This window comes from Anguilla rostrata, chromosome 3 (genome assembly GCF_018555375.3).
Source record: "Anguilla rostrata isolate EN2019 chromosome 3, ASM1855537v3, whole genome shotgun sequence".
Taxonomy (NCBI): domain Eukaryota; kingdom Metazoa; phylum Chordata; class Actinopteri; order Anguilliformes; family Anguillidae; genus Anguilla; species Anguilla rostrata.
Genome location: NC_057935.1, coordinates 72,849,076 through 72,871,575, shown reverse-complemented (window position 1 = coordinate 72,871,575; position 22,500 = coordinate 72,849,076). Strand labels below are relative to the sequence as shown.

Genomic DNA, 22,500 nt, shown 5'->3' with positions numbered 1-22,500 from the left:
ACACATAGAGAAATAGAGAGAGAAAGGGAGAGAGAGAGAGAGAGAGAGAGAGAGAGAGTAAAAATAGAGAGGCAGACAGGATTTCAGAATATTCACAGCCTGATCTCTCAAACGCAGATTTGTGTTTCTGTCACCCAATCCACGCATGATATGCCTCCTCCCCATCCCACCCCTCACCCCATCTCTGTGATACCTCCCCCCACCCCTCAAGCAGGTGCACCCCCCACCCAAAGATTGAGCAGCTGGTAGCAGCTGTCTGTAAGCGTTGTTGCTTCCCAAACACAGACACACCCACCCACACACACACGCTTAATTGCAAACACTATGAAGACAAAAAAGAGCTCCCCTCTCAAACATTACATCTGTTGTCAAAGTTGTTAAAATGTACTTTTTAGAATGTCTGACATGTGAAGACAGGATGCCAAGCCAGGCGTTCACACACTCAGTGTCTCCACAGCTGCAGGTCTCACCAGCGTTTCTGAAATCAACACTACAGCAGTCGAGAGAGTGAGACAAGCATCAGCTGTGAAAAAGCTTTTAGCTGCTACTGCCACTACTGTACTACTACTGCAGTGCTGATCTGAAAAACACTGGTACAGACAGACATAATCCAGACAAACACACAATCAATCAACACACACACTCACACACAGGCATAATCAAGACAAACACACAATCAATCAACAACACCACCCACACACACACACACACAGGCATAATCAAGACAAACAAACAGTCAATCAACATACACACACACACACACACAGGCATAATCAAGACAAACAAACAATCAATCAACACACACACACACACAGACATGCACACCCACACACACAGACAGACACAGACACACACACCCACACACACAGACAGGCATAATCAAGACAAACTAAAAATCGATCAACACACACACACACAGACACGCACACCCACACATGCACACACACACAGACAGGCATAATCAAGACAAACAAACAATCAGTCAACACACACACACACAGACAGGCACACCCACACACACACACACACAAACATGCATACACACACACACACCTACCTATCTATCAATCTATTTGTCTGTCCATCTGTCTGTCTGTTAATCGGTCTATTGATCTATCTATCGCATTTTCTCTCTTTCTCTCTCTCTCTCTCCCTGACCCGCTCGCCCCCCTCAGTACCAGGAACGAGAGAGTGCAGGAATGTGGGGAGATAAACGACTGTCTGATGGCTGTTTCGCAGCAGCACGTGACCAGCCCCGCCCCCGCCCACCCTCCCCCTCACTAGGCATGACGGATGGAACCTACAAACTCCCCACAAATGCCAAAATAACACTCCAGACTCCAGAAATGTTTATTTCAGGGGTTCGTGTTCTTCTCTTACAGAATGAGGGATGGGCGAGAGGTGGAAATGGTTTCGGGTGCGTTCCTGTTATCAGTCTGGCGTCAGACGGAACATTCTACCCACACTGGAGAGAGAGCAGGGCAGTATGGGCATTTCTACACACTCCTGAAGTTAAACAACAAATAAGAGAAAGAGTCTGAGCGTTACAGTAGGATATGACAACTCTCAGAATTACATACAATCACATTCTCTCTTATACACCCACATAAAGACACATAAACACATACACACACAGGTGCATATACACACACACACACACACGCACACACACACACACACACTGTTTTCATAGCTTGAAATTGTGAATGAATGCGATAGAGAGGGGAGGTATGGCATAAGTGGGTTGTAGCAGCAATGTACCAGAAACTCTGATATAATTTTATGATATGAAGTTAAATTAAACACACCCCCTCAGCTCCTAAACATGAACCCCCTCACTCGAGGCAGAGCACCCAGTACTCCACCAGCTCAGACACTTCACCCGCTATTGCACAGTTCACACCGCCGCCACAGAGCCTTCAAGTGGTAAAAATCAGAGACCTAACGGGTGATCATCACCATGCCAATCAGAGAGGGTAATAACTTCTGTTCCAATCAGAGAGCAAGAGGGTAATAACTTCTGTGCCAATCAGAGAGCAAGAGGGTAATAACTTCTGTGCCAATCAGAGAGCAAGAGGGTAATAACTTTCTGGTCCAATCAGAGACTCTGATACTAACTTCTGTCACCAGAGACGAAAATATCACCTGCAGATCAGTGATCAGAGATCGACTTCTCTCCAATCCAGGACAGAAGAGGTAATCTTGCTCCCTCAAGTCAGGAAGGGGTAATAACTTCTGGCCCATTCAAGCTCAAGAGGGTTATAACTTGATTCCAATCAGAGAGAGGTAATAACTTCTGCTCCAATCAGAGAGCAAGAGGGTAATAACTTCTGCTCCAATCAGAGAGCAAGAGGGTAATAACTTCTGCTCCAATCAGAGAGCAAGAGGGTAATAACTTCTGTGCCAATCAGAGAGCAAGAGGGTAATAACTTCTGTGCCAATCAGAGAGCAAGAGGGTAATAACTGTCTCCCGGAGTGGTCCCATCCAACCCTCAGAGACCTCTGATCTGACACACTCTGGACCCCAGGGACCCGAAAATCATCGCCTGCAGATCAGCGATCAGAAGTCTGGACTTCTTCCAGATCAACGGTGACACTTAGAGAGATGTAATCTGTGCTCCCCTTTCAGCAGGGTCAGGAAGGGGTCAATGACGCGGTCTGGCCCTATCACAGCTCTCAGAGAGGGCTTTCATCAGCGCGTTGATGTCGCGAACCAGAACGCTCATCAGACCAGCCGGATCCAGCAGGAAGCGCGGCGCTCACGTTTGAATGCGCGCTTTTGACGCACGTGCCAGTCGCCGATTGATGCGGGAATGCGAATTCTGCCTCGGTGCTCCGGTCTAAAAACGCCAACACGTTTGATCTGTGCTCACTAGCACCAAGTTAAGCCTTTGTTTTGGCATATATCATTATGAATTGTTATTCAAGGCGCAACAATTTAGAAACTCTACATCTTTTTAAAAAAACATCCAGCCACAGTCAAGCATGTAACGACCAACCCACCTCACTGGTGTACTTTATAAGTGCAACGTTTTGCTCAGTTGTATGAGTTAGTGGCTGCGGTGGGATAGAGGGCAAATTTAATGTGTGGGAGCTCAGGACACCTTCGGGTAATACCGCACTACTTCAGTAAAAATGCAAACGCATACTTATTTTTAAGACACACTTAATTAATTCACATCAGGTGACCGCAGCATAGATACCATAACAGATTAAAAATATAAGCATAAGTCCCCAGGAAAGTCTTATGAGGCCTCAACTTGCAAATATCTCTAATGTGTTTCAAACTACTAATTTATGCGGATTTAGCATTAACAGTACTGCATACAATACAAGATTCTTTGAGACAGCAGTTATATTGAACACCCGTCTGTCCGTCTCCTGAGCTCGGAAAACGAGCGCTTTTTTCAGCTCTTCGGAAAAAGTTATGTATTTATCCAAGAGTTACAGAGCCAAGTTTGTCTTTTTAAAGCTTAAATATACTTAGTTTAGAAGAACAGGCATGCCGAGAAGAAGAAAAAAAAACAGTTACATTTCTTCGGTAGGCTACACTGTAAAACGGTGCTCCCTGCGTTGCTATGTTTTGAAGCTTTGGTCATTGGCATCTATTTATTTAAAACAGACGCGCGCACGTACACACAGTCGCGTATATACATTCTCACGCATACAGCACTGATCAGATTTAGCGCGTGATTTCGGAAGCCAACGCTGCAAAAAAGAAGCAATTATGTGCATCCGTACTTACTCTGCAACAACAGGAGAAGAGCGGAGATGAGGAGGAGCGGCTCCGTTCTTTTCATCTTCACGGGCGGAATGGTTCGTAAAACACAACAGCTACAAGGAGTGGTACTGGGGCCACTGGTCCGCGAGTAAAAAAAAAAGAGACGCGGACGGTTTCCCGCGATTGTTCCCTCAGATTTGTCGGCACTTGGAGCGGGTTTGCGTCAGTGAGAAACGCGATTGTGCTGAACTCTATCTGTCCCGTGCAGACAGCTGTGTCCGTACAAGTTAATCACAGTTTGGCAAGGTTTAGGGGGGATGTTGGGGTAGGGGGTGTTGGGAGGAGGGCGATGTTGGCCTTAATGTAGTTCTTCAACAGGCTACTTTATGCCTACTGGCGTGCCTTTGGAAGTGACTAATAATTGCTTTGCCCCACAATCCATTGTGTGGGTAACCTGTCTTCCCCATAGTTTCATTTACATTTTGTGAATATTAGCTAATGTGTTTGCATTTGTTCTTCAGAAGCACTACAGGCGTAGCATGTTGTTTGGGGAAATTTGCGAAATGTCACCCTGGGATCTCAACCTTTTACTACGAGGCTACAGGTTCAAGGCCAGTTTCCACAGAAACCATAATCTCCCTCTGCAGCATGAAAAGCATTGGAAGGAACGACAATAGTTTCCTGTTCCAACATTTTACTATTATCAACATCTTACTGCATTTTAATTAAGAAGAATACTCCTAACTTTTCAGATATTGCTTAGTCTCGACTGGAGCTAACAGGTTGTTCTTCGTCAAGAACTACCTACCTGTAACATCATCTTCCAGTACCTAACTGTGACATTATCCTCCAGTACTGAACTGTGACATCATTTTCCAGTACTGAACTGTGACATCATTTTCCAGTACCGAACTGTGACATCATTTTCCAGTACTTCTCTACCTGGTCCTATAAGCAAAAAGCTATTGTAGGAAAAGCCTCTGCAGCAACACGCACAGTAAAATGTCCAGTCTTAACTCAACTCTAGCAGAGTCCCAGTGGGGACCTTATGTACCTGGTAAGAGCTGATTTAACACTGAATATTTTCCTGTGGAGTGTGTCTGTGGGAAGGCTGAGGACTGACGCCTGGAGGACCGCTGGTGTTGTGTTTGTGTTTGAGTGGCAGTCAGAACAGAAAGCTGTGTCCCACACACTTCCCTTAGCATCTGTGCTGCAACAAAACAGTGTGTGTGTGTGTGTGTGTGTGGGGTGGGATATGCCTGTGCCCATGGGGGTGTCCCGTGTGTGTGTGTGTGTGTGGGTGTGTGTGTGTGTGTGGTGGGGGGGGTGGGATATGCCTGTGCCCATGGGGGTGTCCCATGTGTGTGTGTGTGTGTGTGTGTGTGTATGTGTGTGTGTGTGTGTGTGGGGGGGATGTGCCTGTGCCCATGGGGTGTCCCATGTGTTCTGTGGTGAGACAGCAGTTGCCCTTGTGGAGAGGGGGTGGGGGGTGAGGGGGTGGGTGGGTGGCAGACTTGGTGGGAATCCAAGGCCCAGAGTGGCAGAGGGGAACAGTTGTGCAGTGTGCCCCAGGGCATGATGGGTAATGGGTGTGTGTGTGCGGGTGGGGGTGGGGGGTGGGGGGTGGGGGTTTGGGGTCTCTGAGACCCACAGTGTGGTTGTCACAGTTGGCTGAGCAGGATGACGTATTCTGTTCAGAGTTACATTTTAATCTCCTCCAGAATCTCTGCATATCCGATTATCACCAGTTCACCCTGCGGCTGCTTCTGATTCTTAAACATGTAAAAGTTTTTAAGTTTCCAGATTCATCATTTAATCCCTTGGAGGTTTATGGTCATGGCCAGACCACTGTAATATCACACACGAATGCCATGTAAACAGTCACAGCAGCTGCTGCAGCCCTGTTCAAAACATACGCACAGCACGCTCATTGTGCAACCAATTACTGAAATGGTAACAGCTCAAAACATGGACACATGCATTTAACTGCAGAATGTTTATCACAGCTAAGAATGCCTAGTGAATATCAGGAAAAAACAAGCTTCACTCAAATATGTTTGCAGCTGAATAATCATTTATTAAGAGATAAAATTAGCACCATGACACTAACTGTACCTTTTTATTCCACCTAGCACTGTAATGTTCAAGGAGTACATTTTTGAAATATGTGACTTTTAATTAATTAGTGCTATTAATTAGAGTAAAAATGGTTACAGAACACATAGGAGAGACAGTATGGGGTCATGTGACTCTGATATCATTCACTAGTTATCACACTTCCTGTCATATATGTTGTCTGATTTATTTTCACTGCTGATTAAGACTGTTGGTTAATACTTTTTACACACGTGTGCGCTCTCTCTCTCACACACACACACACACTCACACACACACACTGCATTTTAGACACCATGAATACCTCTCCCTTTCATCATCAAATGATGTGCTTTCTCTTTTGCAAAGTATTTTGAATCAATGTATGTGTTTGTATTTTTATTGAATAATATCTATTCAATATTACTCCAATATTATAATTTAACTTATGTTAATTACCCAGGTGGAAAGAAAAGAACATGACACATTCTATATTTTATTTTGTTAATGACTGTTCCTCAAATATTTTACGACAGTGTTTCCATGAAATCAGTGTTTAACTGTACAGGCAGAATGCAGTACAGACTTATAGAGGCCACAAACTAATGGCAATGTGTTCCCTCACAGAAATGTGTCATCATGACACAATTGACCTTAAAAAATGACATTTTGCTGAAAGATTTGTTCAAACTGTGACATCACAGGTGAGATGGGAACAATGTGCTCCTTAAGGAACAGCGGCTGTGGTCATACCGTGGTCGGGGTTTGGAGCTGTGGTCATACCGAGGTTGGGGTTTGGAGCTGTGGAAAAGGTTCAAAGAAGGGCAACCAAATTGATTCCAGGTATGAAATATAAAAGCTATGAGGAAAGACTTAAGACTTTGCTAAATCTCTTCAAGCTTTGTAAAAGGAGACTTAGGGGTGATTTGATTGAGGCTTTAAATTTATAAAGGATATTAACAAAGTGAACTACCAAGAGATTCTTCAAATTGAGTTCTGTTATTAGAATGAGGGGACATTAATGTGAATTTGTGTTAGGTAAATTCCGCACAGACACAAGGAAGCATGTTTTCACAAAGAGTAGTCAATGTGGGGAATAGCCTGCCAAGTCATGTAGGAGAGGCAGAAACTCTGGGGGTTTTCAAGACCAGGTTTAATATGGTGTTAGATACTGTCTAGCTTTTAGATAGTATAGATACTAGATACTAGTTAGATACAATCAGAGCACTATGTACAATTTGGTTAGGAAAATGTCGAGCATTTGGGTTTTGGGTTTAACAGCATGTTGTGTTGTGTTGTAATAACCAGAGCCGGTACACTGAGCAGCCATCTCTTGGCCTTGTTGGTTTAAATACAGAATACAGCCTTCTTTCAGGATAAATATGATCCTGGAATGTCCATGAAGAATACTGAATAATAATAACAATGATCAAAAAGGAAGAGTGAGCAACCTTAGAATTACAGGTGAACTTTATTGGTTTTCAGGGCTGATATAAAGCACTATAAAGAAACAAAAGCAAACACACAGGCCTGTATCTGCACAGAGGGGCAAGAAACTGACTTTGACCTCTCTGCCCTCTTACCTGTTTAGCTGTTTCCTCCCATCACCGCCCCCCCCCCCCCCCATCCCCCAACGGTTCTCTGTCAGATAATGCAGTGATGTGTTGAGACTTTCCTCTTGCTTGCATGCTGTTGGTAGTTTGGTGATTTTTCCCCAGTACAGGGCTAATGCTAACGGGCAGGAGTCTTTTATAGTTCAACCCCTATCACAATTAGCATTATCCCTGGGCTGGGTACTGTATTACATGGGCTGCACTGCTGATCCAGGCCTGCAGGGGGAGACAGAGCTCACCATCACCCCTCACCCCTGCCACTTCTCCTCTCTTTAGGATGCAGTGTGGCCTTCAAGCACTTATCTAAGGCATTTGAACACGAGTTTGAAAAAATGCAAGGTTTGTGTGTGTGTTTGTGTGTTGTTTTATGTTATGACTCATAATAGACTGCGTTGTTGCTGTTCTCGCTTCTGTTAGTGTTAATCAGTTTAACCTTCAGGGTCCAAGTTGAACTATGTGGTTGTTCCCTGCACTTGGACCGGTACTTCTCGCTAGGGTTTTCGACATACTTGTTCCTGGTTATGGTTATACACTTTGTTGTATGTCGCTCTGGATAAGAGCGTCTGCCAAATGCCTGTAATGTAATGTAATATAAAAACTTATCTCTCATAAAAAGTACTTGTACAATCTCCTGTAAAGCGGACATGCTGAATGTCACATCAATCACAGCCAGTGTAAGACACTATAGTGTGCGGACAGGTTGTCTGTCAGTTTAGTGTTTAGCAAAGCAAAGTTCTGAGTTGTGCCCATGCTCGAAGTTACTATAGAAACGCGAGCACAGACTCTACAGCACAATCTGAATAACACAGACATTATTACACAGACGGCAGCGCAGAATGCAGCTCTGAATGCAGCTCAGCTCAGGCTAAAGCACAGTTTATCCGGCTCAGATACTCCAGCGCAGACTCTAGTGCAGAAGGATCTCAGTACCTCTCAGATCAGCCGCCACCACTTCCTGCTTCCGTACGGCGTGCGGACTTCCTCTCCACAGACAAACTCAGAAGATCCTTTCTCTCCGCTGTACATCTCTCTCTCTCTCTCACTCTTTCTTGTGTTCTCTCCACCGGTCCGCTCCTCTGCCTGTGTTCTGCTGTGACTCTGATATAAAAGGCCTGACTCAAGGGACCAGTCTCCCTTTTATAGCGCCTCAGTGACTCATGTGAAATTCCCCGTGACGGAAAGTCTCTGGCGTGGGAAAGATCTCTGTCTGACTGCAGAGACTCATCGAGGAGCACAGCCCCTCCACAGAAATACTGAGCTGCTCCTCCAACCTGGAGCCCCTCCACAGAATACTGAGCTGCTCCCCCAACCTGGAGCCCCTCCACAGAAATACTGAGCTGCTCCTCCAACCTGGAGCCCCTCCACCGAAATACTGAGCTGCTCCTCCAACCTGGAGCCCCTCCACCGAAATACTGAGCTGCTCCTCCAACCTGGAGCCCCTCCACGAAATACTGAGCTGTCTCCAACCTGGAGCCCCTCCACAGAAATACTGAGCTGCTCCTCCAACCTGGAGCCCCTCCACCGAAATACTGAGCTGCTCCTCCAACCTGGAGCCCCTCCACCGAAATACTGAGCTGCTCCTCCAACCTGGAGCCCCTCCACCGAAATACTGAGCTGCTCCCCCAACCTGGAGCCCCTCCACAGAAATACTGAGCTGCTCCTCCTACCTGGAGTCCCTCCACCGAAATACTGAGCTGCTCCTCCTACCTGGAGCCCCTCCACAGAAATACTGAGCTACTCCTCCTACCTGGAGCACCTCCACAAACTGCACCTCCTACCTGGAGCCCCTCCACAGAAATACTGAGCTGCTCCCCCAACCTGGAGCCCCTCCACAGAATACTGAGCTGCTCCTCCTACCCGGAGCACCTCCACCGAAATACTGAGCTGCTCCTCCTACCCGGAGCACCTCCACCGAAATACTGAGCTGCTCTCCCAACCTGGAGCCCCTCCACTGAAATACTGAGCTGCTCCTCCAACCTGGAGCCCCTCCATCGAAATACTGAGCTGCTCCCCCAACCTGGAGCCCCTCCACCAAACTGCTCCCCCAACCTGGAGCCCCTCCACCAAACTGCACCTCCTACCTGGAGCCCCTCCACCGAAATACTGAGCTGCTCCTCCAACCTGGAGCCCCTCCATCGAAATACTGAGCTGCTCCCCAACCTGGAGCCCTCCACCAAACTGCTCCCCCAACCTGGAGCCCCTCCACCAAACTGCACCTCCTACCTGGAGCCCCTCCACCGAAATACTGAGCTGCTCCTCCAACCTGGAGCCCCTCCACAGAAATACTGAGCTGCTCCTCCTACCTGGAGCCCCTCCACAGAAATACTGAGCTGCTCCTCCAACCTGGAGCCCCTCCACCGAAATACTGAGCTGCTCCTCCTACCTGGAGCCCCTCCACAAAAATACTGAGCTGCCCCTCGTACTTGGGGCTTCATCACCAGGTAGAGAGCTGCTTCTGTATCTCCACACCCCATTGGCCAGGTACAGAACTAATTGTGTAGCTCACACCCCATTGGCCAGGTTCAGCGCTGTTCCTGTAGCTCACACCTTATTGGCCAGGTTCAGAGCTACTTGTGTAGCTCCAGACCCCATTGGCCAGGTTCAGAGCTACTTGTGTAGCTCCACACCCCATTGGCCAGGTACAGAACTGCTCCTGCTGCTCTACACCCCATTGGCCAGGTTCAGTGCTGCTCCTGTAACTCACACCCCATTGGCCAGGTTCAGAGCTGCTCGTGTAGCTCACACCCCATTGGCTAGGTTCAGAGCTGCTCCTGTAGCTCACACCTTATTGGCCAGGTTCAGAGCTGCTTGTCCTAACTGGTAGTTTTTCATCTGGGTCCAGATCTGTTCTGGTCAAAAGTATGTCAGTGTGTACAACAGTAAAAAAAAATGAACCACACCATGAAGGGTTGAGTTTGGTTTGGCCTGGATTGCTAAAAGAAGGGATGTGTTTTAACATCAGATCCATGAGAAAGTTCTACACTGTGTTCAGCTGCTGTCTTACCGACATCAGTTATTGGCAGATGTTTGACTAATGGAGCTAAATTCAGCACGACAGCAAAGTCATTCAGTTTGGTCTCTTCATCACCTTTGGGCTCTGACAGTCATCTTCCTTCATCATGGCTTTCACAGTGACAGTGGTGTTGATGGCAGTGGTGAAGGCTGAGTAGTGTGATGAGGATGGTTATGACAAAGAGCAGAAGTGTCTTTGTGTGTCAGTTATCTCTGCAGTAAAGGGGAATTATTTTTTAGCTCGGCTGTGAAATGACTCTTCGCCATACCCTGAAACTTCCAGAACTTTCTCACAACATTTCTCTGAAAAGCCTGAGCCAATCTACTAATCTCCAAAACGTTCTTTAGGTCAGTGACTCTTTAATTTGCAGCCGAACGAGACAAAATATCCTAATAATGTTTAGGAAAGATAATGATGAAACGTTACAGGTTGCCATGACTATCTCGAAAAGTTCAAAGGTCAAACAGCATTACTACTGCTGCCCACATTTCATATGCATACACGTGAGATGAAGTTCCAGAAACTAAAGGTCTGTGTGACTTTCGAATTTCCCCAGTTTGGGTGGGGGCCAGGACACTGATGAGAAGGGAATTACTGCCTCTGTACTTTTGGTATTTTTTTAAAAAGAACTCATTGTGAAGGCTTGCTAATTGGGTGTTTTCCTTTAAACTTTTAAGATTTACCGTATTACATTTCTTTAATTTGAATTGATTACTTTAATGATAACATGTTTTGTTTACCTTGCGTAAACTGGGATTTTGATTTGAGCTTTGCTTTACTTTTATTAAATGCCTTTTACTTTTATTGAAAAATAAAATCCTTCAGAAAATGTGAGCTTTGATTGCACTGGACGAGGCAATCTTGTGTTAAAAAGAGACGTCTGAAAGTGATACTGTTTCAGCGTCAGATATACACAATTTGTGCAGCTTGTGTCATAAGCATACTGTATGCAGTGCACCTGCGTTTAATTTATATTGTACATCTGAATTTGAATTGAGACTTTTGTGGTTAGGGTTAGAAAAGGAGAGTTAAACTTTATTTTCAGGCAGGCTACATTAGCTACTTGGAAGAGTAGGAAAAACAACAGACTGGAGGGCAGAATCAGTGGAGGTAGAAGGCATTATGTGCGGTCTTATAGCAGCAAGGCTTTGGCTGTGATTCTCCTGTTACACACGTGTGCAAAACAAACCTCATTTTGAGCATTAATGGGGGGATCAACGGGGTGGTTTGTCATATTAATGAGGAAGAAAGGTTCTGCCTTGATCTTTAATCCTTTATTTTTATGGGGTAGTATAGCTGTGTGTGTTCAAGAAAACTGTTTAAGATGAACTTGTTATCTGGACTGACTGAGTGATCTCTCTCCCTCCCCCTTCCCCCCCCTCCCTTTCCCTGAAGAAGCAGGGTAAATCCCACAGACCACCTGTACACGGACCCCCTGATTAGACATAATGAGAACCACGTGAACTAGTTTCACTTCTGTCTTTACTCTTTTCCCGTTCAGTCTTTCTCATATTCACATAATTAATTTGCATTAAAAAGCTGTAAAAAAAAAAAAAATGCAGCAGTGCCAAATAAAAATTACCCTTCCTGAAAACGTCTTTGTAGTTCAGAAAAATGATAGTGCTCTGATTAATGCCACCACTTAAATGGAAAACCGATTCTATTCATAAAAGCAAGCAAATAGAAAATAGCAAGAAATATTAATTTCCCTCCCACACCCCTTTCTTCAGTTTGGCATCAGCAGAACTCGCACGATAGAAAGCATGCGAAGCATGGCCACAGGAGGCAGCAGAGTGCAGGCTGCTGTCTGTATGGAACAGGAGACTTAGGCAGCAGAGTGCAGGCTGCTGTCTGTATGGAACAGGAGACTTAGGCAGCAGAGTGCAGGCTGCTGTCTGTATGGAACAGGAGACCCAGGCAGCAGAGTGCAGGCTGCTGTCTGTATGGAACAGGAGACTCAGGCAGCAGAGTGCAGGCTGCTGTCTGTATGGAACAGGAGACTCAGGCAGCAGAGTGCAGGCCGCTGTCTGTATGGAACAGGAGACTCAGGCAGCAGAGTGCAGGCCGCTGTCTGTATGGAACAGGAGACTCAGGCAGCAGAGTGCAGGCTACTGTCTGTATGGAACAGGAGACTCAGGCAGCAGAGTGCAGGCTGCTGTCTGTATGGAACAGGAGACTCAGGCAGCAGAGTGCTGGCTGCTGTCTGTATGGAACAGGAGACTCAGGCAGCAGAGTGCAGGCTGCTGTCTGTATGGAACAGGAGACTCAGGCAGCAGAGTGCAGGCTGCTGTCTGTATGGAACAGGAGACTCAGGCAGCAGAGTGCAGGCTGCTGTCTGTATGGAACAGGAGACTCAGGCAGCAGAGTGCAGGCTGCTGTCTGTATGGAACAGGAGACTCAGGCAGCAGAGTGCAGGCTGCTGTCTGTATGGAACAGGAGACCCAGGCAGCAGAGTGCAGGCTGCCGTCTGTATGGAACAGGAGACCCAGGCAGCAGAGTGCAGGCTGCTGTCTGTATGGAACAGGAGACCCAGGCAGCAGAGTGCAGGCTGCCGTCTGTATGGAACAGGAGACCCAGGCAGCAGAGTGCTGGCTGCTGTCTGTATGGAACAGGAGACTTAGGCAGCAGAGTGCAGGCTGCTGTCTGTATGGAACAGGAGACTCAGGCAGCAGAGTGCTGGCTGCTGTCTGTATGGAACAGGAGACTTAGGCAGCAGAGTGCAGGCTGCTGTCTGTATGGAACAGGAGACTTAGGCAGCAGAGTGCAGGCTGCTGTCTGTATGGAACAGGAGACTCAGGCAGCAGAGTGCAGGCTGCCGTCTGTATGGAACAGGAGACTCAGGCAGCAGAGTGCAGGCTGCTGTCTGTATGGAACAGGAGACTCAGGCAGCAGAGTGCAGGCTGCTGTCTGTATGGAACAGGAGACTCAGGCAGCAGAGTGCAGGCTGCTGTCTGTATGGAACAGGAGACTCAGGCAGCAGAGTGCAGGCTGCCGTCTGTATGGAACAGGAGACTCAGGCAGCAGAGTGCAGGCTGCCGTCTGTATGGAACAGGAGACCCAGGCAGCAGAGTGCAGGCTGCCGTCTGTATGGAACAGGAGACTCAGGCAGCAGAGTGCAGGCTGCCGTCTGTATGGAACAGGAGACTCAGGCAGCAGAGTGCAGGCTGCCGTCTGTATGGAACAGGAGACTCAGGCAGCAGAGTGCAGGCTGCTGTCTGTATGGAACAGGAGACTCAGGCAGCAGAGTGCAGGCTGCCGTCTGTATGGAACAGGAGACTCAGGCAGCAGAGTGCAGGCTGCCGTCTGTATGGAACAGGAGACCCAGGCAGCAGAGTGCTGGCTGCTGTCTGTATGGAACAGGAGACTCAGGCAGCAGAGTGCAGGCTGCTGTCTGTATGGAACAAGAGCACATCTCTCTCATAATGGGCCTGAAGTGATGTCATCTCCTTTTTCCTGGTTTGTGTAGGAAAAGGGGGAAACTACAAAGACGACAGCTGATTACCCTGTGTAAAAGGCAAGGTGCACACGTGTGGCTGTATGCACGTGTGTGTGAGTGCATACGTGTGTTTGTATGCATGTGTGTGTCAGTACATGGGTGTGTCTGTATGCACGTGCGTGTGAGTACACGCGAGTGTATAAGTGTGTGTGAGTGCACACGTCTATAAGCGTGTGTGAGTTCATGCGAGTGTTTGGTTGTGTGTGGGTGTGTGTGTGTATATACACGTGTGTGTTTGTATAATGTGTTTGTGTGTGTATATGTGTGTGTGTGTATATACACGTGTTTGTATATTGTATATTGTGTGTGTGTATGTGAGTGTGTGTGTATGTTTGTGTGAATACATGTGTGTTTGTATAGTGTGTTTGGTTGTGTGTGCATGTATACGTGTGTGTTTGTATATTGTGTGTGTGAGTGTGTGTATGTGCGTGCGTGTGTATGTTTGTATGTATACGTGTGTGTTTGTATACTGTGTTTGGTTGTGTGTGTGTGTGTACACACGTGTGTTGTATATTGTGTGTGTATGTGCGTGCGTGTGTATGTTTGTGTGAATACGTGTGTGTTTGTATACTGTGTTTGGTTGTGTGTGTGTGTGTACACACGTGTGTTTGGTTGTGTGTGTATGTGCGTGCGTGTGTATGTTTGTGTGAATACGTGTGTGTTTGGTTGTGTGTGTGAGTGTGTGTATGTGCGTGCGTGTGTATGTTTATGTGAATACATGTGTGTTTGTATAGTGTGTTTGGTTGTGTGTGTGCGTGCGTGTTTGTGTGTGTGTGTATGTATGTTTTTGTGGATACGTGTGTGTATAATGTGTTTGGTGATGTGTGTGAGTGTGTATACAGGTGTGTTTGTATATTGTGCGTGAGTGTGTATGTGTGTGCGTGTGTGTGTGTGTGTGTATACACGTGTGTTTGTATATTGTGCGTGAGTGTGTATGTGTGTGCGTGTGTGTGTGTGTGTGTATACACGTGTGTTTGTATATTGTGCGTGAGTGTTTACTGAAAGAGAATTTTTCTTCTATTCGCAGTGATCTGCATATGAGCGCTCAGACAGCCCCGCGGGGGAATTTGCTCGGGGGGGAAATACCAGAGCACAGAAACTCTGTCGTGTTTCACCGCGCGCGGGATTGGTAACCACGGTAACCGCGCGACCCGCCTTCCCCTGCCCACGCGCCGCGGGTGAACATTCCCGAGGGGCACAAACAGCAGCACCCAACGCCCTGCCACCTCTCCCTCCTTCTGCATGCAGTTACCAACCCGTGATGTCATCACACTTCCTGTCTCTGAAAGTCACAGCGTGTAAAATACCCTCCATTTCAGCTTCGCATCTCCGATGCCCTGAACATCCTGTCCCTGCGTGTTCAGGCCTAAGGAAACCCAGCCGACCCGGGTGGTTACTCCGTTCATGCTTACGCCATACTGTCCTGGTTATTGTGGTGCAAGCTGGAAAAAAGCAGACACTAGAAATCACTTATTTTTTAACCAGTCTTGAAAGCGGTTTTGGTTTCTCTTTAAAGCACGTGGTCTGCATTTATTGGTAGAAAATAATTCTTATGTGACAGAGAGAGAGATAGAGAGAGAGCGAGAGAGAGGGGGAGAGAGAGAGGCCGAGAGAGTGAGTGACCGGAAGACGGAGAGACAGACAGAAAGAGGGAGTGACAGAGAGAGAGAGAGAGAGGAAATGACAGAGAGAGCGAGGGAGTGACATAGAGAGAGGAAGAGAGAGAGAGCAGGTGTGGGTGCTGTTTCCTGCTCACTTCCATGGAAAGGGTGTGTGTGGCGGAGGGGGGGAACACACTCACTCGCTCACACACACGCACTCACACACACAAACACACACACGCACATGCAGTTTTAACATTTCAGAGTGGGGTTTATGGAAACATTTGGTCTCTAAACTATCTTGAGTTCATGCACGTGTTCAAGGAGCCATAATAATAATAATGTATTATCAATCCATATACTAATACACAGATCAGCCACACCTGTCCCAGTTAAGCTTATCAGAGACAAAGTTCAAGAGTTTATGGATTTACAGTAATTTATTACCTCGCTGTCTTAAAGTTTACAGGTCAGAAAGCCAGGAAAATATAGAATATCGAGACAAGGAGAAAGAGCGTTACCTGAGAGCAAACAGACCAGGGAGTTTCAGCGATTTGGAGCCCAGACGGGCAAAGATAAGAAGTCAAACTAAAGCCACCACACACACGGGCAAGAGTCTCTTCTAATTCAGTCTTTTGATTTCCCTCATGGATCTTCCCAATCAATAAAGGCTTTATAAAAACAAACTTCCCTCTAAAAGTTTTTAGTTTCCGAATGTATCATGATCATACGAATCCAGAAAGCCCTATGCAGGCCCCTTATCTCAGCCTGAGGACCTGTCTTACAGTGTGATGCCCCCTGCTGGTGTGCTACATGAATTTCCTCAGTTATCGGCCAACTGCAGTTGCTATACAGGGGTTTTGCTCACACACAGTTTCGTTGTTGATTTTTATAAAAGTAGCATATTATTATTAGCATCGTCTAAACATTATCTGTGTAAAATGCGTACTTAAATTATACTAGGACACAATTACAGGGGAAATGTCATCTGTGTCATTAAACAGCTGTAGTATTGCATGACTCATCCTGCAATGAAGATAATGTCTTTCTCTGTTACTCCACAGAGGGACAGGCCTACCCTTGTGCTGAAGGGCCGCTTTCTTTCATGCCCATGTTAGTGGCCATCTTCCTCTTGCTACCGCGACAGCTGGGCTGGACATGGGCACGTCCGCCCACGGCATGGCTTCCATAAGGAGACAACCCCCCACTGCGGCCAGGTTTCAGTGCGTCTTAAAAAAACCAAGTATCAGCCATGCCCTCATCTGCATAAAAAAGAGTCATTTTGGTGCTGAGATTTAACGTAGATACTCCAAGTTCAATACGCACAACCCAGACGGTTGCTAATTCTGCGGTAGCTCAGTTGCAGGTGCTTTCCCTCTGGGACTGGTGGTGTGTCAATCGTACCTCTGATGGTTTCACGGGCACAAAAAGCATCACATCCTTACATGGATTCTGCCACTGCATGCACAGCGTCTGTCTCTCTACGACTTCATATACAAAAATGTATTATTTTATAACGGTAAAACCACGAAACAGCTAATAATTAAATTGATTGATTTATAAATTCTAGTGGTAAAAAACAAACCATTGGTGAGCACATGGCGAATAAATAAACAAAGAATAGCAGAACGGTCACTGCCTTGTTTATCTACGCTGTAAACACGGGCCTGAGCGGCACGTGGAAGAACATTTCCTTATTTCACACAGGGACTTCTCATAAACTTCATAAAAAGTGGGTTCCAACCAGGAACTAAAAAGCAAACTGGGGAACGTGTGCTGATAAGAGGGAAGATTAGGGAATACTGGAGCAGAAAGAGCTGATAGGACTGCAGGAGCACTGTCCCTATATAAGGAGCTCCACAGAGCATTACAGAATACTGCACTGCAGAACTCCACAGAGAATCAGAGAGAATCAGAGAGGGTCACAGAGAGTCACTGTGAAACACCAGCACTGAACAGCACACCTCACTGAGGATTATCAGCCTCAGGTAAGGCACAGAGAGCACTCACACACATACTGAAGAGGCAGGTAAGGGAGGACAGGTGAGAGAGCACAGGTAACAGTAAACAGGTGAGACAGCACAGGTAACAGTGAGCAGGTGAGACAGCACAGGTAACACTGAGCAGGTGAGACAGCACAGGTAACAGTGAGCATGTGAGACAGCACAGGTAACAGTGAGCAGGTGAGACAGCACAGGTAACACTGAGCAGGTGAGAGCACAGGTAACAGTGAGCAGGTGAGAGCACAGGTAACACTGAGCAGGTGAGAGCACAGGTAACAGTGAGCAGGTGAGACAGCACTGGTAACAGTGAGCAGGTGAGAGAGCACAGGTAACAGTGAGCAGGTGAGAGCACAGACAGCACAGGTAACAGCGAGCAGGTGAGAGCACAGTTAACTGTAGGTACCATTGGTAACAGGTAACCCAGAAAGGTTGGTATCGATGAGGAAGCAGTAGATAGGTCTCTCCTGCAGTGAACTGACCTTCTGTTTAATCTCCTCTGTAAGGATTCAAGGTAGCCCTCTGCACTGTGTTTGCCCTCCGACCTGTGACCTCTCCCTCCCTGAAGAGATGAAGTTCCTGTTCCTCCTGCCGCTGACCCTGGCAGGTAAGTGCGCTCAAACGCCACCCGACACCTGTGGTGGAAGCCCACTGCCCACTCACTGGGGCATGATGGGATACCTGCTGATCTGTTTGGCCAGGTAGCCCTGCTGAACCCCTTCCTAGGGAATGCATTTCTCTGCTCTTTAAAATCCCAGAACAACCAGAGTTTTCTGCAAAATGGGGCCCGTTAAATGTATGGGACATGTCGCATGACTCTGGCTGCAGTGGGCGATGCGTAGGTGATGAATCTGACAGGGTTAAACGTGCTCTCTCTGTGGCTCAGCTGCCTTCGGTGAGCGACAGACAAAATCTGCAGAGTGTCAGCCGTTCTCACACCCGACACTCAGATTTTCTAGGAGAATATTTCTTTTAAGGAAGATGAACTTGAAAATGAAAAATAAAGATAAATAAAAAGGGGATGGGGAAGAAAAGCAGTGTGCTGTGAAAGAGGATTCTGGGGACATTTACGGTCACATTTTCATAGATTTTTTTATTTGGCACAAATATGTATTTTTGTGTATTTTCAGTGGTCTTTGCGGTTCCAGTTCAAGAAACGACTGTGAAAAGCAGCCAGGGAGAACAGCTCTCTAAGCAGGGCCCTGTGGCACAGGAACAGCCTGAGATGTGGGAGGAGCCAATCATGGGGGAGGAGAAACAGTTGAGGCCCGTCATTGGAGAGTATGAGTCGCTGCAGAGACTGGCAGAGAGAGAGGTACTCCCAGAGCGTAGAACTGCGGTGTGGAATGACATCACTCCGCCGGAGTCAATGAGAGAGGCAGGGCCTCCGGCGGGGGCGGGGCTGTGGGAGGAGCTAATGTGGAGCGAGGAGTTGGGGGAGGAGCTACCCAGGACCAGGACAAGTCAGAGCCGGGGTCACACAGGTGAGAGGGAATGGTCTGAAACAAGATGGGGGGGGGGTTGATATTTATGCAGACATTTTATTGAATGTCCCTTGTAGACACACACTACACTACAGGTTTCAGAAAACTAAACATTTATTTAATATAAAGAATTATATTCACCTCAGTGCAATCACTGCATTAATTTTGGTTAATGGCCATTTTGTGCTTTTCACATAATGGCTGTTAAATAAAAATTTTCTTCAACTTCCTGTAAGAAAATGAAAACAAAATGCTTTTCTCTCTGGAAGACTGAGATTCGTTCTGTGTTTCAACAACATTTAGAAACAAAACAACATCCCTGCATTTTATCATCCAATATATCAGTTACATAATGTGATGGGTTATGCATAGAACAAAATGCATATTATGACGCTCTACCACCATTAATAATTTTGGAAATTACCATTAGTCTAACAAAACAGGCACATATGTTCATTTTCAGTTAATTAAACAAAATTAGTGTTCAACCACTGATATAATAGTGTAACTGCGATTTTGGTTAACTTACAATCACGGAGCAGAAGCTCTTATGCAGAGTTACAGACTTACAGAAATGGAGAACATCGGTTTGCGTCTTGCCTTGTGTAAACAAATTTAGCAAGCAACTGCTTTAAAATGGTAAAAGTCTCTAAATATATCATGACCCATAAACAGCATGATTGTACATACTGTTTATTTGTGTATGCTGTAAGTCTGTATATAATGTAATTCTGTATATAATTTAGGTTTCTCTTTAATGAGTGTCTAGGTAAGTTTGAGTACATTATTGTTAGGTATATAAATTCACTGTTGCTATTCCATATTTGGCCACAGGGTGGCCAGTCTGTGCAGGCATTATCATCAATAAGATTTGCTACCAGTTCTTTAGAGGACCAAAGAGAGCCGAGGATGCAGAGGTACGTCACACGTCCTGCCGTCTGTCTGTCTGCCCTGTCTGTCTGTCTGTCTGTCTGCCTAACTGCCTGTCTGTCTGCCTGCCTCCAACTGTCTGTCTGTCTGCCTGTCTGTCTGCCTGCCTCCGACCGTCTGTCTGTCTGCCCTGTCTGTCTGTCTGTCTGCCTAACTGCCTGTCTGTCTGCCTGCCTCCAACTGTCTGTCTGTCTGCCTGTCTGTCTGCCTGCCTCCGACCGTCTGTCTGTCTGTCTGTCTGCCTGTCTGTCTGCCTGCCTCCAACTGTCTGTCTGTCTGCCCTGTCTGTCTGTCTGTCTGCCTGCCTCCGACGTCTGTCTGTCTGTCTGCCTAACTGCCTGTCTGTTTGCCTGTCTGTCTGTCTGCCTAACTGCCTGTCTGTCTGCCTGCCTCCGACCGTCTGTCTGTCTGTCTGTCTGTATATCTGTCTGTCTGCCTAACTGCCTGTCTGTCTGCCTGCCTGCCTCCAACTGTCTGTCTGTCTGTCTGTCTGTCAATCTGAGATGGTCAATCTATGAGGGCCAGAAGCTTTCTTTGTCCGTTTCCAAAATGCTACAGATACTCTGCGTGTCTGTATCCCATACTAAACAGGGTCAGATACTCAGTGTGTCTGTGTCCCATACTAAACAGGGTCAGATACTCAGTGTGTCTGTGTCCCATACTAAACAGGGTCAGATACTCTGCGTGTCTGTATCCCATACTAAACAGGGTCAGATACTCTGTGTGTCTGTATCCCATACTAAACAGGGTCAGATACTCAGTGTGTCTGTATCCCATACTAAACAGGGTCAGATACTCAGTGTGTCTGTATCCCATACTAAACAGGGTCAGATACTCTGCGTGTCTGTATCCCATACTAAACAGGGTCAGATACTCAGTGTGTCTGTATCCCATACTAAACAGGGTCAGATACTCTGTGTGTCTGTATCCCATACTAAACAGGGTCAGATACTCAGTGTGTCTGTATCCCATACTAAACAGGGTCAGATACTCTGCGTGTCTGTATCCCATACTAAACAGGGTCAGATACTCTGTGTGTCTGTATCCCATACTAAACAGGGTCAGATACTCTGTGTCTGTAATACCAGCATAACCTGCCCTGTAGTGATGTTATTCTTGCAGGGAGGGAGCGTTTACTGAAGGTTAATGGAATGTTTTCTGGATGTTCTCTGTGTCCCTGCACTCAGCTCTTCTGCCAGGATAGCTTCCAGAACGGACACCTGGCCTCGGTCACCAGCCGCTACCTCCACCAGCAGATGATGAGACTCATGATCCAGGACGGGGGGGCGTACACTCGCACCTGGATCGGGGGGCTGCGCTACCTGGAGGTCAGCATGCTGCCCACACCTGCACCACTCAAACCTGCTCACTCTGGGTGCCACAGCTGGGTTTTTACTGTTGTACTAATCTGTGTGTGTGTGTGTCTGTGTGTATGTGTGTGTGTGTGTGTGTGTGTGTCCACAGACGGGGCGTTTCATATGGTTGGATGGTTCCCGTTGGAGCTACGCAGACTGGCTGCCTGGCGAGCCCAGTAACACAGCTGGGGTAGAGAACTGTGTGGAGCTACTGAGTGAGTCCTTTCATCACATATTCTACTATACACTACACACCCTCCACTGCATACACTACTATACACTACACACCCTCCACTGCAGACACTACTATACACTACACACCCTCCACTGCATACTCTACTATACACTACACACCCTCCACTGCAGACACTACTATACACTACACACCCTCCACTGCATACTCTACTATACACTACACACCCTCCACTGTGTATTCTACTATACACCACACACACTCCACTGCATACTCTACTATACACTACACACCCTCCACTGCATACCACACTACCCTCATACACTACACACACACATCACTGCATACTCTACTTACACTACACACCTCCTGCATACTCTACTATACACTACACACCCTCCACTGCATACACTACTATACACTACACACACTACACTGCATACTCTACTTTACACTACACACCCTCCACTGCATACTCTACTATACACTACACACCCTCCACTGTGTATTCTACTATACACCACACACACTCCACTGCATACTCTACTATACACTACACACCCTCCACTGCATACTCTACTATACACTACACACCCTCCTCTGCATACCCTACTATACACTACACACCCTCCACTGCATACTCTACTACACACCACACTGCATAATCTATCTGTGTTGAGCATCCATTTCTACCAGTGTTCCTGCCTGTGTAATGTGTTCAGTATCTGTGTGCTGCGTTCAGCATGCATTCCTGCCTGTGTAATGTGTTCAGTATCTGTGTGATGTGTTCAGTATCTGTTTCTGTAGGTGTAATGTGTTCAGTATCTGTGTGATGTGCTCAGTATGCATTCCTGCCTGTGTAATGTGTTCAGTATCTGTGTGATGTGCTCAGTATGCATTCCTGCCTGTGTAATGTGTTCAGTATCTGTGTGCTGTGTTCAGTATCCATTCCTCTTGATTTCAGGCAATGGAAAGTTTAATGACATGCCCTGCTGGGACC

The 22,500-nt window shown here is 46.8% G+C and overlaps 2 protein-coding genes and 1 long non-coding RNA gene across 5 annotated transcripts in view; 1 reads left to right on the top strand and 2 right to left on the bottom strand.

The window, feature by feature from the left end:
- LOC135251878 (junctional adhesion molecule 2A-like) overlaps positions 1-4,019 on the bottom strand; it is an 8,765-nt gene extending 4,746 nt beyond the window's left edge. For both annotated transcript variants that reach the window (XM_064329735.1, XM_064329736.1), the window contains exon 1: positions 3,746-4,019. In XM_064329735.1, coding sequence (XP_064185805.1) covers positions 3,746-3,800 — 55 coding nt within the window. In that variant the 5' untranslated portion in view covers positions 3,801-4,019. The remainder of the gene's footprint in view (positions 1-3,745) is intronic.
- Positions 4,020-17,356: 13,337 nt separating this feature from the next.
- The window catches only part of si:ch211-160b11.4 (macrophage mannose receptor 1), a 5,465-nt gene continuing 321 nt past the window's right edge, over positions 17,357-22,500 (top strand). The window contains exons 1-7 of the mRNA XM_064329733.1: positions 17,357-17,526; positions 18,045-18,145; positions 18,669-19,022; positions 19,857-19,939; positions 21,140-21,280; positions 21,417-21,522; positions 22,465-22,500. The exon at positions 22,465-22,500 is cut by the window's right edge and continues 321 nt beyond it. Coding sequence (XP_064185803.1) covers positions 18,109-18,145; positions 18,669-19,022; positions 19,857-19,939; positions 21,140-21,280; positions 21,417-21,522; positions 22,465-22,500 — 757 coding nt within the window. The 5' untranslated portion in view covers positions 17,357-17,526; positions 18,045-18,108. The remainder of the gene's footprint in view (positions 17,527-18,044; positions 18,146-18,668; positions 19,023-19,856; positions 19,940-21,139; positions 21,281-21,416; positions 21,523-22,464) is intronic.
- Positions 18,612-22,500, bottom strand: part of LOC135251877 (uncharacterized) — a 15,870-nt gene continuing 11,981 nt past the window's right edge. For both annotated transcript variants that reach the window (XR_010329215.1, XR_010329216.1), the window contains exon 2: positions 18,612-19,037. This is a non-coding gene — a long non-coding RNA (uncharacterized LOC135251877). The remainder of the gene's footprint in view (positions 19,038-22,500) is intronic.